Source organism: Scyliorhinus canicula, chromosome 25, assembly GCF_902713615.1.
Source record: "Scyliorhinus canicula chromosome 25, sScyCan1.1, whole genome shotgun sequence".
Taxonomy (NCBI): domain Eukaryota; kingdom Metazoa; phylum Chordata; class Chondrichthyes; order Carcharhiniformes; family Scyliorhinidae; genus Scyliorhinus; species Scyliorhinus canicula.
Genome location: NC_052170.1, coordinates 12,354,334 through 12,371,595, shown reverse-complemented (window position 1 = coordinate 12,371,595; position 17,262 = coordinate 12,354,334). Strand labels below are relative to the sequence as shown.

Here is a 17,262-nt window from a genome sequence, read left to right as displayed (position 1 = left end):
GCAATCAAGAGTCAACTGTTGTGGATTTCTGTGGAGTCTGGATTCACATGTAGGCCACACCAGATTCCCTTCCCTACAGCGCATTAGTGAACCAGATGGGTTGGTGGTCGCCATTACGATTCATGGTCACCATTATTGAGACCGTCTTTCAATTCCAGAAATTACATAGTGGTTAGCACTGCTGCCTCACAGCACCAGGGACACGGGTTCAAACCAGGCTTGGGTGACAGTCTGTGCGGAGTTTGCACGTTCTCCCCGTGTCTGTATGGATTTCTTCCGGGAGCTCCGGTTTCCTCCCACAGTTTAAAGATGTGCAGGTTGGGTGGATTGGCCATGATAAATTGTCCAAGGATATGTAGGGTTAGGTGGGATTACGGGGATAGGGTGGGGGGGGGGGGGGGGGGGGGGAGAGAGTGGGCCCGGTTGGGTGTTCTTTCAGAGGGTTTGGGTTTGGTGCAGCCTGGATGGGCCAATGGCCTCCTTCTGCACTGTAGGAATTCTATATTGGTTGGAATTCTCTGACTGTTGGGATTTTCACTTCCCGCTGGCAGCGCACCCCCGCCCTCGGTGTGGGGTGGCTTCAATGGGAAATCCCATTGACAAGCATGGGGAAGAGGGAACCCCGCCTCCAGCGAACGGCGCACCGCGGGGAAACACCGGGCTGGGGGAAGGGGAGAATCCGGCCCGTTACGTTGTGGGTCAGTGGGTAACATTCCTGCCTCAGAGTCAGAAGATTGTGGGTTTGAGGCCTACTCCAGGGAGGATAATCATCGGAGGCAGACACCTCCCCAAATGACTGGATTTATTGAGTTGAATTCAAGACTTGCCACGGTGGGAATTGAACTCAAGACTGCTTGCCCAGTACTGTAAGAAAACAATTCACAGTGAAACCTTTCAATATTTAATAACCTCCGCTTCATTGAAGCTTTTAACTCAGTTTCTGGAGGAGCAGCGCGAGACAGGCAAGGGCTGGCCACGGGTCCCGCTGCGAATTTGACGAGTTGCTCCCATAGATGACCTTGTGGGGTCGCCTCCTCCTCCATTTCCTCCGGTTTTCCCATTTCCTCTCCGGTTTCCTTCTCAGGCTCCTGTCCGCGGAGTGCCTAATCTTCTGGCAGGATACCGTTGGCTTCTGGGGAAGTACGACGGGGATGAACGGCCTCCCCGCCAAGATGGTGCGTGTCTGCACCCAGCTGAGGTAGTGGGAGAACCTGGTGAACAGGGCCGTGTAGTTGCACGATGGTTTGCAGAAGCTCGCAGCCCCGGCTATGATCCAAATTTTGGTGCGCTTGTCCTGACATTCTAGGGGGGCTCCGTAACCTCCCTAGGGGGGAAAAGAAAAGGATCTGGAATACTGTAAGACAATGGAAAGTACTTGTGTTGACCTAAGTTGTGCAATTCAACAGGCAGTCTTCAATGCCCACCCATCCCATACCTGTTGCCACTATATAGGAGTGGGGACTGGTCCAGCTCAGTTGGCTGGTTCGTGCTGCAGAGTGAGGCCAACAGCCTGGGTTCAATCCCCGTATTGTCCCCGCCTTCTCGACATTGCCCCTCGCCTGAGGTGTGGTGATCCTCAGGTTAAATCACCACCAGTCAGCTCCACCCCCCCCTCAAAGGGGAAAAGCAGACGATAGAATCATAGAACTTACAGTGCAGAAGGGTCTGCACCAGCCCTTGGTAAGAGCACCCTACCTAAGCCCACACCTCCACCCTATCCCAGTAACCCCACCTAACCTTTTTTTGGACACCAAGGGCAAGTCAGCCAAAACACCTAACATGCACATCTGTGGACTGTGGGGGGGGGGGGGAAACCGGAGCACCCGGAGAAAACCCACGCATACACGGGGAGAACGTGCAGACTCCGCACAGACAGTGACCCAAGCCGGAATTGAACCTGGGACCCTGGAGCTGTGAAGCAACTGTGCTAACCACTCTGCTACTGTTCCACCGGGTGAAGGCCACTTTACTTTTTATATAGAAGGCTACACAATGAACGCTAACCCAGGCTATCCAACCGTGTGGGGCAATGCAAATCACATCCCAGTCTTTCCCCTCACCAACATGTAGGGATACATGAATACTTTGGAATTTTCCTCGATTATCTTTGCAATCTGGGTTAGGAAACATCTGTGTCGAACCTCCCCTCAGGCGATCCAGGGTGGAGGAACAGCATAAACGGTCAAGGAAAGACCAGCTTGCCTTTCTTATTAAATTATGTTCTCTGCATAAGATTCTGGCAAGTTCGCTTAAAAAAAAACATTTCCCGATCTGGGCTGTGGAGATAAGGTGGCTACTACAATCTGCCTCAGTCGTTTGGGGTAAGAAAGAAAATCTTATCAAGTGGGGAATTGACACCTGGTTGCTACCCCCAGCAAGAGCTACTTGTGATTACTAAGCACAGACAAGATGCCCTCAGCTGCCTCCAATATCCAACCCAATTCACAAATACCCCTTCAAAACGGCACAGTGGCACAGTGGTTAGCACTGGTGCCTCGCCGCGAGGCCTCAATTCCGGCCTTGGGTGCTTGTCTGTGTGGAGTTTGCACGTTCTCCCCATGTCTGCGTGGGTTCCCTCCGGGTGCTCCTGTTTCCTCCCACAGTCCAAAGACGCACAGGCTAGGTGGATTGGCCGTGCTAAATTGCCCCTTAAGTGTCCAGGGATGTGCAGGTTGGGTGCGGTTACGGGGACCGTTTGGGGGGAGTGGGGCTGCTCTTTTGGAGGGTCGGTGCAGACTCGAGGGGCCGAATGGCCTCCGATGGAAAACTCCTCATCCTAGGCTCACAGATAAGAAAAGATAGTCACTCGGATAAGATACTCGAAACTGTAGCACAATGATTGTAAGGAATTAATAAATACACAAGAAACAGGAAGAAGAGTAGGCCATTTGGCCCTTCAGATCCTGTACTATATTCAGTAAGATCATGGCTGATGTTCTATCTCAGTGACACATTCCCACACTACCCTCGTATCCAAAAATCTATCGATCTCTCACTTGAATACACTGAACAGCTGAGTGTCCATCCGGGATAGAGAATTCCAAAGATTCACAAGCTATTTCACCACATCTCTTTCCTCTGTGGTCAACCCCTGGGAACTCTAGTTCCACACTCCCCAGCCATGGGAAACATTTTCCCGGTACCTCCCCGGTCAAGTCGCTACAGAGCATGTTTCAATCAGGTTACCCTTCATTCTACTATGATGTGGAGATGCCGGCGTTGGACTGGGGTGAGCACAGTAAGAAGTCTTACAGCACCAGGTTAAAGTCCAACAGGTTTGTTTCAAACACGAGCTTTCGGAGCGCAGCTCCTTCCTCAGGTCTACTAAATGGCGAAAAACTGTTTATCTTGGTTGGGGCAAATTGTGAAGGCGCTCGGGGTCACCTTTATACAGAGGTTCCCCACGCGTCGCTCTTGGATAACAGAACAACCAGCATTGAATAAAACATTACCATGCAGAGAGACTGCTTCTTGTTCCAATTTGTCACGCAGATCACATTTTTCCTCAGGTTCTCAGGGTAGAATTTCTCGCAGGTAGCAAGCGTCTGATACGTCACATGTTCCTTCACCATGTGGTATATTGGAGGCATGGGACCTCGGGCTGTGCACACAAAGCAAAATTGGGTCAAAACCACATGAAAATCAGCTGTATTTAAGCCCGACTTTTTGGAAGCGATGAATTCAAATGTTTGAGAAGAGATCTTCCAGTGCAAAGAATTCTCCTCGACCGAGTGTTGCAGACTGGCACATTCCAAGGTCCAGGACTACGTGCTGAGGGACGCACTCAAGCTTGGGGCAGCTGCCGCCAAGGCGCAATGGGGAAAGACCACAGTGTAAGGTCTGACCAGCAAATGTACACCGAGGGGCTGGTAACTGTAAAACTCCTCGGTCTGAGTCATTAACACTCCAATGTACAAAAGAAACATGACGATGTAAATGGTGGGACGAGGTGGCCGAGTGGTTAAGGCGATGGATTGTTAATCTTTAAGGGCAGCACGGTAGCATTGTGGATAGCGCAATTGCTTCACAGTTCCAGGGTCCCAGGTTCGATTCCGGCTTGGGTCACTGTCTGTGCGGAGTCTGCACATCCTCCCGTGTGTGCGAGAGTTTCCTCCGGGTGCTCCGGTTTCCTCCCACAGTCCAAAGATGTGCAGGTTAGGTGGATTGGCCGTGATAAATTGCCCTTAGTGTCCAAAATTGCCATCAGTGTTGGGTGGGGTTACTGGGTTATGGGGATAGGGTGGAGGTGTTGAGCTTGGGTAGGGTGTTCTTTCCAAGAGACGGTGCAGACTCGAAGGGCCGAATGGCCTCCTTCTGCACTGTAAATTCTATGATAATCTATGAAATCACAGTGTTGTAATAACACAAACCTCGTACAGATTCCAGGGACCTGACTTCCATTCCCACTGAATTTAAGACCCTCCCATTGGCTGATTTTACACCTTCCCAATTTTTCTCGGTCTCGGAGATATATAAGGAGTTGATGGAGCGGGAAGAGGTCCCTTCCGGAGAGGTGAAGAGCAAGTGGAGCTGGGAGGAGATTTATGGGAAAAGGATTTGACAAGAGTTTTCATCCTCATCATGTGCCAGACTTAGCCTGATCCAGGTCAAAGTGTTTTATCGGGCCCACATGACGGTAGCCCGGATGAGCAGGTATTTAGAGGAAGTGGAGGATAAGTGCGGACGCTGTGGGGGAAGCCCGGCGAATCATGTACATATCTTCTGGGCGTGCCCGAAGTTGAGGCGATTCTGGCAGGGATTTGCGGGCGTCATGTCAGAGGTCCTGGAAGGGAGGGTGACTCCCAGTCCAGAATTGGCAATATTTGGGGTATCGGAAGATCCGGGAGGGGGGGGGGGGGGGGGGGGGGGGGGGAGGCCCAGGGGGGAGGGAGGCCGATGTCCTGGCTTTCTCCTCCCCGGTGGCCCGGAGACAGATTTGGCTGGGATGGAGGGACTCGGAGCCTCCAAAGTCGGGAGTGTGGATCAGTGGCCTGGCAGGGTTTCTCAGGCTGGAAAAGAATAAGTTCACCTTGAGAGGATCAATTCAAGGGGTTCGCCCGGAGGTGGCAGCCGTTCCTCGACTCCTTCAAGGAAAATTGAACGTCAGCAGCAAGGAGAGGGTGAGGGAAGGGGAAAGGGGGGCGTGTTTTGGGGGGGGGGAGGAAAATGGGAGGCATGGTAATGTAAGACAAGGACAGGGAACTTAGTACACGGGTAATTAGGAAATAGGACGGGGGTTTTAAGTTTTTTGTGTGGGTCGGCCCGCGCGGTTAAGGAGTGTTAAAGTGTTAAAGCCGTAAATTGTGAAAATTACAAACGCTTCAATAAAATATTTTCTGAAAAAAAAAACTCAAATGAATTACCTACACTTTTTAGTTGCCACCCAGTAACCCAGCAGTTTTGCACAGTTTCCATATCGAAGCGCCGGTCATCTGGCAGACAGACTGGTGACACCAGGTTGCTGAACATAATTGGCCCTCTCACCAGAACGAGAGCAATGTCGTGGTCAGGGATTCTAACCCCAAGCAAATTGCGCACAAAATACTTGTGCACAATGATTTTGTGAACCTTGTAAATAATCTGCACATCGTCCAGCTGAAGCGTCCCAGCGATGATAACTAAGTTCGGGTTGAGTTCCCGGGAGCTGTGGAATAATGAGGAAAGCAGGTATTAAAATGGAGTTTCAACAAAGGATGATGACGAATGATAATAGTCATTGTCACAAGTCCTGGGGCAGCACGGTGGCGCAGTGGTTAGCACTGCTGCCTCATGGCGCCGAGGTCCCAGGTTCGATCCCGGCTCTGGGTCACTGTCCGTGTGGAGTTTGCACATTCTCCCTGTATTTGCCTGGGTTTCGCCCCCGCAACACAAAAATGTGCAGGCTAGGTGGATTGGCCATTCTATATTGCCCCTTAATTGGAAAAAAATGAATTGGGTACTCTAGACATTAACACTGCAATGAAGTTACTGTGAAAAGCCCCTAGTCGCCACATTCCGGTGCCTGTTCGGGTACACAGAGGGAGAATTCAGAATGTCCAATTCACCCATCAAGCACGTCTTTCGGGACTTGTGGGAGGAAACCGGAGCGCCCGGAGGAAACCCACACAGACACGGGGAGAACGTGCAGATTCCGTGCAGACAGTGACCCAAGCCGGGAACTGAACCCGGGACCCTGGAGCTGTGCTAACCACTGTGTTACCGTGCCGCCCATGCGAACGGGTGAGGTCGCTGAAAATCAAGCCCACCCCTAGTACCTTAACCTAAACAGAAAGTTCTGGAAAACCTCAGGAAATCTGGCAGCGTCTGTGGAGAGAGAAAATATTTTCTCGATTCTCTCTCTCTCTCTCTCTCCACAGATGCTGCCAGACCTGCGGAGATTTTCCAGTACTTTCTGTTTTTTGTTGCAGATTCCAGAACCTGCAGTATTTTACTCGTGTTCTAGTATCTTAGCAATTTCGGCCAACACCTTTTCCCACCTAGCTGCTCCATTCATCATCCACTTTACTCCCCACTTTTTGTGAGTGGATTTGACGTCTTACCTTTCTTTTTTACTATCTGTCTAAGACGATCTTTATCATTTAGTGCTTTTTAAAATAATCAAAGGGGTTGAGGACATTCGTGGCAGGTGAGGGAGGGGGTCGGCCAATCATCCGTACATGTTTTGGTCCTGCCTAAATCTGAGGAAGTTAGGGCAGCACGGTGGCGCAGTGGGTTAGCCCTGCAGCCTCACGGCGCCGAGGTCCCAGGTTTGATCCCGGCTCTGGGTCACTGTCCGTGTGGAGTTTGCACATTCTCCCCGTGTCTGCGTGGGTTTCGCCCCCACAACCCAAAGATGTGCAGGTTAGGTGGGTTGGCCACGCTAAATTGCCCCTTAGAACATAGAACATAGAACAGTACAGCACAGAACAGGCCCTTCGGCCCTCGATGTTGTGCCGAGCAATGATCACCCTACTTCAACCCACATAACCCGTATACCCGTAACCCAACAATCCCCCAATTAACCTTACACTACGGGCAATTTAGCATGGCCAATCCACCTAACTCGCACATCTTTGGACTGTGGGAGGAAACCGGAGCACCCGGAGGAAACCCACGCACACACGGGGAGGACGTGCAGACTCCACACAGACAGTGACCCAGCCAGGAATCGAACCTGGGACCCTGGAGCTGTGAAGCATTGATGCTAACCACCATGCTACCGTGAGGCCTTCTTTGGAAAAAATCAATTGGGTACTCTAAATTTATAAGAAAAAAAAAATCTGAGGAAGTTCTGGAGCATCTTCTTCAGCACCATCATGACAGTGTTACAATTGGACCTAGAACCCAGTCCCCTGGGAACCATATGAAAATTAAATGAAATGAAAATCGCTTATTGTCACGAGTAGGCTTCAATGAAGTTACTGTGAAAAGCCCCTAGTCGCCACATTCCGGCGCCTGTCCGGGGAGGCTGGTACGGGAATCGAACCGTGCTGCTGGCCTGCTTGGTCTCCTTTAAAAGCCAGCGATTTAGCCTGGTGAGCTAAACCAGCCCCTAGCTAAACCAGCCCCTTTGGGGTGTCGGACTTGCTGGTCCACAGCACCTCATGGATGCCCAGTCTTGATTTGCTAGATCTGTTCTGAATCTATCCCAGCACAGTGGCAGTGGTTAGCACTGCTGCCTCACAGCTCCAGGGTTCCAGCTTCAATTCCAGCCTCGGATTACAGCCTGTGTGATGTTTGCACTTTCTCCCTGTGTCTGCGTGGGTTTGCTCCCACAGTCCAAAGAAGTGCAGGTTAGGTGGACTGGCCATGCTAAATTGGCAGGCAGACTGGTGAGGATGAGGTCAAGTATGTTATTTTCCCTCTTGTTGGTTCCCTCAACACGTGTAGCAGTCCCAGTTTAGCAGCTATGTCCTTTAGGATCCGGCCAGCTCAGTCTGTGGTGGTATTACCGAACCGCTCTTGGTAATTGACATTGAAGTCACCACCCAGAGATCCATCTGTGCCTCAAAGTGCTGTTCAACATGGAGGAGTACTGATTCATCAGCTGATGGTGGACACGTGGTAATCAGCAGGAGCTTTCCTTTCCCATTTAAAAATAAATAAATTTAGAGTACCCAATTATTATTTTCCAATTAAGGGGCAATTTAGCGTGGCCAATCCACCTACCCTGCACATCTTTGTGTTGTGGGGGTGAGACCCACGCAGACACGGGGAGAACGTACAAAATCCCCATGGACAGTGACCCAGGGCCGGGATTCGAACCCGGGTCCTCAGCGCTGCAGTCCCAGTGCTAACCCCTGTGCCAATGTGCTGCCTTCCTTTCCCATGGTTGACCTGAAGCCATGAGACTTCATAGAGTCCGAAGCCAATGTTGTCCCAGGCCAACTTCCTCCCGACTGTATACTACTGTGTCGCCCGCTGCCTCTCCCAGATCTGCGCTGCCAGTGGGACAAGGACATATCCAAGGTCGGTGATAGCGATGTCTGGACTTTCTCAGTAAGATATGATTCCGTCAGTATGACTGTCAGGCTTTTGTTTCACTAGTCTGTGAGACAGCTCTCCCAATTTTTGAACAAGTCCCCAGATGTTAGCGAGGAGGACTTTGCAGGGTTGACTGGCCTGGGTTTGACGTCGATTCCAGTGTCTGGGATGATGCTGGGTGGGCCGTCTAGCGTCTTGCCTTTTTCATTGACCTTGTAGGTCTGATCCAGGCCATTTCAGACCCAATGCTGTGGATCTGGAGTCTCATATAGGCCAGTGTGAACTGCAGACCTTCCCTAACGGACATTAATGAACCAGCTGGATTTTTACCAACAATGGTTTCATGCTCAACGTTAAGACTTTTCGTTCCAAGGGCAGCATGGTGGCGCAGTGGTTAGCACTGCAGTCTCACGGTGCCGAGGTCCCAGGTTCGATCCCGTCTCTGGGTCGCTGTCCGTGTGGAGTTTGCACATTCTCCCCGTGTCTGCGTGGGTTTCACCCCCACAACCCAAAGATGTACAGGGTAGGTGGATTGGCCACGCTAAATTGCCCCTTAATTGGAAAAAATGAATTGGGTATTCTAAATTTATTTTTTAAAAGACTTTTCGTTCCAGACATGTATTGGATTCCTCGTGCATGAATCGCAGTAAACTAGCATGCAGGTACAGCAGGTAATTAAGAAAACAAAAGGTGTCACGGTGGCGCAGTGGTTAGCACTGCTACCTCATGGCCCCCAGGACCCGGGTTTGATTCTGGCTCCCGGTCACTATCCTTGTGGAGTTTGCACATTCTCCCCCCTCCCTCTGTCTGTGTGCGTATCACCCCTACAACCCAAAGATGTGCAGGGTAGGTGAATTGGCAATGCAAATTGCCCCTTAATTGGAAAAATTAATAAAATGATTTTTTTTAAATCATAAAAGTTAATCATAGAATTTACAGTGCAGAAGGAGGCCATTCAGCCCATCAAGTCTGCACCGGCTCTTAGAAAGAGCACCCTACTCAAGCCCACACCAACCTATCCCCATAACCCAGTAACCCCACTCAACCAACACGAAGGGCAATTTTGGACACGATGAGCAATTTAGCATGGCCAATCCACCTAACCTGCACATCTTTGGACTGTGGGAGGAAACCGGAGCACCCGGAGGAAACCCACGCACACATGGGGAGAACATGCAGACTCCGCGCAGACAGTGACCCAAGCTGGTAATTGAACCTGGGACCCTGGAGCTGCGAAGCAATTGTGCTAACCACTATGCTACTGTGCTGCCCATGAATATAAGCCCAAAATAAAGAAAGCAAATGGGACATTGGCATTTATAGCTAAAGGAATAGAGTATAAAGGTAAAGAAGTGTTGTTGCAACTGTACACAGCATTGGTAAGACCACACCTGGGGTATTGTGCACAGTTTTGATCCCCCTTATTTGAGGAAAGATGTGGTGGCTTTGGAGGCAGCTCACAGGAGGTTCACTGGGTTGATTCCAGAGATGTGGGGTTTGCCGTATGAGGAGAGATTGAACAGTTTAGGCCGATACTCTCTAGGAGTTTAGAAGAATGAGGGGAGATCAAATTGAGGTGTACAAGATGATCAAAGGTTTGGATAAAGTAGATGTGATGAACGGTATTAATAACTGCCGTAAATGGTACCTGACCTTTAATACCTTGCCACTTTAAGAGGCTTGGAACCCTGGGGGACTCCGCCTCTGGCTACGCCCCCAGGAAACGGTATATAGGATAAGGCTCCATGTGGCGAGCACACTTCTCTCGAATGCTGTCCTGTTCTCTGTAGATGAAAGACTTTTGATTACCGACCTCGCTCTCACGTCGTAATCGAGGGTGCCTCAGTAGACGTGGAGCGGATGTTTCCTCTTGCGGGACATTCTAGAACAAGAGGTCATAGTCTCAGGATAAGAGGTAGCAAATTTAAAGAGTTGAAGGGAAACCACTTCTCCCAAAGGGTTGTGCATCTGTGGAATTCGCTACCCCTGAGTGCAGTGGATGCTGGGACAGTGAGTAAATTTCAGAAGGAGTTAGTCTTATTTTTAATTGGTAATGGGTTGAAGGGTTATGGAGAACGGGCAGGACAGTGGAGTTAAGGCCAGGATTGGATCATCCATGTTGGTATTGAACAGTGAAGCAGGCTCAAGGGGCTAAATTGCCCACTCCTGTTCCTGGTTCAGGTGATCTAAGAAAGAACTTCTTTGGCTGATTTCACCATCCAGCTCTTGGTCTGTAGCCCTGTAGGTAACAACACCTCAAGCGCAAACCTGATGTTGATTAATAAGGGGATTTCTTGATTAATAAGGGGATCAGGGGTTATTGGGAGAAGGCAGGAGAATGGGGATGAGAAACATGTCAGCCATTGATTGAATGGCAGAGCCGACTCGATGAGCCAAATGGCCCAATTCTGCTCCTAAATCTTATGGTCTTATGAAGTTAATAGATATGTGAGTTCAGGTCCTACTGTGGTGATTGCATTGAGAAATCTGGTTCAACTCCTCACTTTTAAGGGGCTGTTCTTTAGTATTCATCAGTCAGTGTTTAGTTTTATTTGGTTATGCTCAGAGCTGTAGAAAGGGTCAAGCCGATGGGGTGGATGGTTGGGATGGGTCAGATTGGTGCCAGCTACATGGGTTTAAGACCCCCAATCCGGCAGGATTCGACCCTGGGTCCTGAGAGTAATACCCTGGGTCTCTGGATAACCAGTCCAGTAACAATAATCCACCACGCCAGCACCTTAGCCCCAATCTTCCTTTCCAGATAACAATTGAATTCCCTCTTGAACATCTCGACTGGACCTACTTCCACCACACTCAGCGCATGCAGCGCATTCCAGACTCTAGCCCCTCACTGCGTGAAATAGCTTTACTTCAGGTTAGTTCTCCATTGTTAATTTGTGCCAATTATGTTAAATCTGTGCCCTCTGGATCTTAATCCTACCACCAATAGGAGTAACTTCTCACTATCTCGTCATTCCAGTGGTGGAACCATCAATTCACCAGACACGTGTTTTCCGATATGAATCTAGGCTTTAATCGACTTACTACAGAGCCAGCCTGTTACCCGTTGATGAACTCTCAGTGAACTGCAGGCTGACTCTGGACACGGGTATTTATACAGCAGCACTAGGGGGAGGCGTCGTGGGCGGAGCCAAGGGTGGAGCCCTGTACAAGCTCCTGAGCATTCCCAGAGCTACTCCCCCTAGTGGTCGGATAACGCTACTGCACTTACAAAGAGTGTGTGAATTATCATATTATATTCACCACATCCAGAAGACCCTGGGATAGACCTAATTAGGTAATCATATGTTCAGTTAGAACCTACTTTCTGTTGCTTGGGAATTATTTTGCAGGTTGTTTTTTTTTTAATTATGAAGAAATTTAGCGTGGCCTATCCTGCACATCTTTGGGTTGTGGGGGGTGAGACCCATGCAGGCGCAGGGAGAATGTGCAAACTCCACACGGACAGTGACCCAGGGCCGGGATTCGAACCCGGGTCCTCAGCGCCGTGACGCTGCTGTGCTAACCACTGTGCCACTCCCTGTTGCAGGTTGCTTATATATCCCAGCAGGGAAGAAAAGAAGTATTGAACGTCCCAGAGACGCAGTGATACTTACAACATGAAAACGCAGTGTGCGGTTGTCAAAACCCACCATCTATCCAAAATAACGCCACCACACAGATACTTCCAGTTAAACTGCAATTGGACTTGCCACGGAAACTCTCCAGGACGTATCTCTCTGTCAAAGTTGTTTTCATATTTTATATTTGGCACACCACATCCTGTAAAAGCTTAGCAGAGATTTATTTGGGAGGTTCACAACCTCTTGTCCATTTTTAAAGAAACAAACGGTCTATCAGATTCAGTCTCAAAGGAAAGCTCACATCGCGTGTAATCACTCGGCCACTATCCAAATATGACACGTTTGTATTGTACGGAATCAGAAGCAGGTACAGCCTAGTTGTTGGTCTCTTCCCCCACTTAGTGGTGCACATGGCTTACTTTCGTCTGTTTCCACAGCGAGATCTTTCCTGGAATAGGTCACCAGAGGCTTCTAGCCACTCCGCATTGAGCGTGGCTAGCCGTAAGCCCTCCCACTCTTACCGTCAGCCATTGCCGCGTTTTGGGAAGATTTTGCAGGTCGACACTGCAGCCTGTTTGGCCGCGTTACGAGCGCACCTTCCTCGGCCATCAAGCCCGGAGGCGGGACTTGAAACGGGATCATCTGGCTCAGAGGGTGCTAACCCACTGCGTCACAAGACCTCCGCAGCCCACCTTTTACACTAGTCATTTACAAAAAAAAATTCAGCAGATACAATGGTTTTTTTGTTGTTTCATCCTGAGCAGTCTCTTGCCACTGGATTTCCCAGGGAACGCACACGGAGGTAAACATCAACTATGGCTGAAGGGCCATTAATTCAATTAATCTTTGGCCTGCCTGGAACTTGCTCGTCTTCCAGTGTAGAGATGTGTCTTTAGCTGAGTGTTGCAGACAGGCATATTCCGAGGACTACGTGCTTGGGGATGTACTAAAGCTTGGGCAGCCGCCACAGAGGTGCAATGGGGGAAGGTTGCTGACTTCAGGGGCGGGATTCTCCGACCACCTGGCTGGGTTGGAGAATCGCTGGGGGCCGGAATCCCCCGCCGTGCCCTGAATTCTCCGACACCAGAGATTCGGCGGGGGCGGCAACCGTTCTGCGCCAGTCGGCATGCCCCTCCCCCCCGGCGATTCGTCGAAGTCCCGCCGCTGTCATGCTTCTCCCCCCGCCGTGGATCAAACCACCTACCTTACCGGCGAGTGTGGGCTCCTGGGAGGGGGGGGGGGGGGGGGCGCGGGCCGATTTGGCCCTGGGGGGTGCCCCCAGTGTGGCCTGGCCCGCAATCGGGGCCCACCGATCGGCGGGCGGGCCTGTGCCGTGGGGGCACTCTTTTCCTTCCGCCTTTGCCATGGTCTTCACTATGGCGGAGGCGGAAGTGACCCCCTCCCCATGGCACGCGCGGGGATGATGTCAGCAGCCGCTGATGCTCCGGCACATGCGCGGACTTCTGCCGGCCGGCGAAGTCCCTTCGGCCCCGGCTGGCGTGGCGCCAAAGGCCTTCCACGCCAGTCGGCAGAGCGCCAACCACTCCGGCGTGGGCCTAGCCCCTCAATGTTAGGGCTTGGCCCCTAAAGGTGCGGAGACCTCCGCACATTTGGGGGACCCAACGCCGGAGTGGTTCATGCCACTCCATCATGCCAGGACCCCCCACCCCGCCAGGTAGGGGAGAATCCCGGCCAAGGTCTTTCAATCATGGTACACCACGGGGCTGGAATTGGTTTAGAATCACTCAGCTCTATGCCCATTCCAAATAACAATATTGAAATCTTATTTCATTATTGAAATCTAGGAATGCCTCAAGGAGGCACCTCGAGGTGGAACATGCTGACTGAAAAGCTGACTTCCATTGTATTTGGTGTAGCATTTAATTTCAAATCTTTCATCCGAGATCTGTATGGCTGACATTGAATGCATATCTTGAACCCCAATTGCATTAAGGCACCTCAAAATGGAGAAACTGCATTAAAATGTAACCTCTCTTCGACATTCCATTTGAAGTAACATGAAATGAAATGAAAATCGCTTATTGTCACAAGTAGGCTTCAAATGAAGTTACTGTGAAAAGCCCCTAGTCGCCACATTCCGGCACTTGTTCAGGGAGGCTGGTACGGGAATTGAACCGTGCTGCTGGCCTGTCTGGGTCTGCTTTCAAAGCCAGCTCTTTAGCCCTGTGCTAAACCAGCCCCCTAAAGCAGTGTTTTTGTAATTTGTAATGTACCTGATGTCCAAAATTTGTTAAAGCACATTTTTGGGGAAAATAGTTTCTTTAAAAAAAGTCCCTTTAATTTTCACAGCAAACCTGGATAATGAGCAGATATATGCACCAAGGTCATCACGCCAAGTGTTGAAATTTTCAAATGTACTGCAGTCAGATTTATGGGTTTTATCCTGCTTTTGGCATGTTTTGAGGGTCGGTAGCAGCAGATGATCGATCTGCCCGATTAAACGGAGAGATTTAATCTGAAGGGATATCCGGCTATATTTTTGCTGCATGTTGGAACAGAGCACCATAAACACAATCATAAAATCCCATAGTGCAGAAGACAGCCATTCAGCCCTTCGAATGAGCACTTTACCCATGTCCACTCCTCTGTCCAATCCAACCTATCCCAATAACCTAAGCTGCACTGTTGCTTTAATGTGCCGCAGGAATTCGCATACCGTCGCAACCAGTCCACATCAGACGCCATTTCCCTGGCCCTACACTCATCCCGAGAGCATCTCGAAAACAAGGACTCCTACATCAGGCTCCTATTTATTGCCTACAGCTCCGCCTTCAACACCATAATCCCAGCCGAGCTCATACCAAAGCTCCAAAACCTAGGACTTGGCTCTCCACTCTGCAACTGGGTCCTCGATTTTCTGACCAACAGACCACAATCAGTAAGAACGAACACCAACATCTCCACAATAGTCCTCAATACCGGTGCCCCGCAAGGCTGCGTACTTAACCCCCTACTCTACTCCCTGTACACACACGACTGCGTGGCAAAACTTGGTTCCAACTCCTTCTACAAGTTTGCTGACGATACGACCATAGTGGGCCGGATCTCAAATAACGAGGAGTCAGAATACAGGAGGGAGATCGGAGAACCTAGTGGAGTGGTGTAACGACAATCACTCCCTCAATGCCAGCAAAACTAAAGAGCTGGTCATTGACTTCAGGAAGCAAAGTACTATACACGCCCCTGTCAGCACCAACGGGGCCGAAGTGGAGATGGTTAGCAGTTTCAAATTCCATGGGGTGCACATCACTAAAAATCTGTCCTGGTCCACTCACGTCGACGCTATCAACAAGAAAGCACAACAGCGCCTATACTTCCTCAGGAAATTCGACATGTCCACATTAACCCTTACCAACTTGTACAGATGCACCATAGAAAGCATCCTATCGGGCTGCATCACAGTCTGGTATGGCAACTGCTCGGCCTAGGACTGCAAGGAACTTCAGAGAGTCATGAATACCGCCCAGTCCATCACACAAACCCGCCTCCCATCCATGGACTCCATCTACACCTCCCGCTGCCTGGGGAAAGCAGGCAGCATAATCAAGGATCCCTCCCACCCAGCTTACTCACTTTTCCAACTTCTTCCATCGGGCAGGATACAAGTCTGAGAACATGCACGAACAGACTCAAAAACAGCTTCTTACCCACTGTCACCAGACTCCTAAATGACCCTCTTGTTGACTGACCTCATTAACACTACACCATATGCTTCATCCGATGCCAATGCTTATGTAGTTACATTGTATATAGTGTTGCCCTATTATGTATTTTCTTGAATTTTGTTTACTTTCCTTTTCTTCCCATGTACTGAATGATCTGTTGAGCTGCTCGCAGAAAAATACTTTTCACTGTACCTCGGTACACGTGACAATAAACAAATCCAATCCAATCCTGTGCCAGGGACCCGGGGTCGATTCCCAGCTCAGGTCAGTCTGTGTGGAGTTTCCACGTGCTCCCCGTGTCTGCATGGGTTTCCTCCGGGTGCTCCAGTTTCCTCCCACAAGTCCCAAAAGGCATGCCGTTAGGTGAATTGGACATTCTGAATTCTCCCTCTGTGTACCCAAACAGGCACCGGAGTGTGGCGACGAGGGGATTTTCACAGTAACTTAATTGCAGTGTTAATTCAAGCCTACTTGTGAAACTAATAAAGATTATGATCCCTGGACACCAAGGGGCAATTTATCATGGACAATCCAATCATATTTGGACAGTGAGACGAAACCGGAGAAAACCTACGCAGACACGGGGAGAGCTTGGAAACTCCAGACAGTGACCAAGGCTGGAATTGAATAATACCACAGAATGGCCCTGTTGTACTGACCTGTAGCTCTGTGACACATTATAAACAGCAACCTGAAAGAGTCAGAACTCACACTTACCAGGGCAACACCAATAGAGTCGGTTCCAAATCAACACACAAATAAAAGAAAATTTCATTTTTTCCCCCACACTGGCAACAAAAATATAGGGAGTGCCATTCTGAAAACCACTGCACAATCTCTGGAGGTTTCTCTGTCACATTGCAATGTAACTGCTTGTTGTATTATGACATCACTACTTTCCTTCATAGCAGGTCATTGTTTTAGAAATTAAAATAATGTGACATAATTATTCTCCCTTGCTTTGTAATTGGTTTGTTTTTGTGAACTACCAGTTCCAGTGCTCTCAGTGTCCCAAATTCTGGATTTGATTGTAGCGCAAGGTTTTGGGGCTTTGCTCCCATTAAAACTCAAGGCAGTGAAAGGAGATGGTCAGAGGTCACTCGATCTTGGCCGTGGCGGTGTGTGTGTGTAGCACTCCCATCTCAGACTCAAGGTTATAGGTGCATAGTTCCACGCTAGAGATTAGAGCAAAAAAGAAAAAAATTCTAGATGCCCCCTCTCGGTGCAATACGGAGGGAGTGCTGCACCATCGGAGCTGCCAGCTTCTGGATGAGATTTTAATCAGAGGATGGGAAAGATCCCACATTCAGAGTAGGAGCGCAGTCCAAAGATGTGCAATTGGTTGGATTGGCCAGGCTAAATTGCCTCCTCGTGTCCAAAGATGTGCAGGTTAGGCTGAGTTACGGGGATAGGGTTCTCTTGCCAGAGGGTCGGCACAGACTCGATGGGCCAAATGGCCTCCTTCTGCACTGTAGCAATGTTATGGTTCTAGAGCTCAGGTTAACCCACACGATCAAAGCAGTGCCTGT

General features: G+C 49.8%; 1 protein-coding gene across 2 annotated transcripts; it reads right to left on the bottom strand.

Annotated features, from left to right (window-relative positions):
* Positions 1–556: 556 nt before the first annotated feature.
* LOC119956989 (serine protease 52-like) lies at positions 557–17,021 on the bottom strand. Of its 2 annotated transcripts, none has more exons than XM_038784567.1 (5): positions 16,451–17,021; positions 12,081–12,255; positions 5,364–5,644; positions 3,453–3,601; positions 557–1,324 (listed from the first exon to the last, which is right to left on the bottom strand). In XM_038784567.1, exons 1-5 carry the CDS (start codon positions 16,506–16,508, stop codon positions 929–931), a joined length of 1,059 nt encoding a protein of 352 aa, XP_038640495.1. In that variant the 5' UTR covers positions 16,509–17,021; the 3' UTR covers positions 557–928. The 2 variants fall into 2 exon arrangements, with proteins under 2 accessions (XP_038640495.1, XP_038640496.1); XM_038784568.1 differs by having other exon boundaries at positions 12,081–12,203; positions 16,451–16,533.
* Between the last annotated feature and the right edge of the window lie 241 nt (positions 17,022–17,262).

Bases quoted from the DNA above. Each gene is read 5' to 3' on its own strand.
- LOC119956989 (XM_038784567.1), bottom strand. From the start codon at position 16,508: ATGAAATTTTCTTTTATTTGTGTGTTGATTTGGAACCGACTCTATTGG. The intron at 12,256-16,450 runs GTAAGTGTGAGT...ATCTCTGCTAAG, and splicing joins ACTCTATTGGTGTTGCCCTG to CTTTTACAGGATGTGGTGTG. The intron at 1,325-3,452 runs GTAATGTTTTAT...TTTCCCCCCTAG, and splicing joins AGAAGCAGTCTCTCTGCATG to GGAGGTTACGGAGCCCCCCT.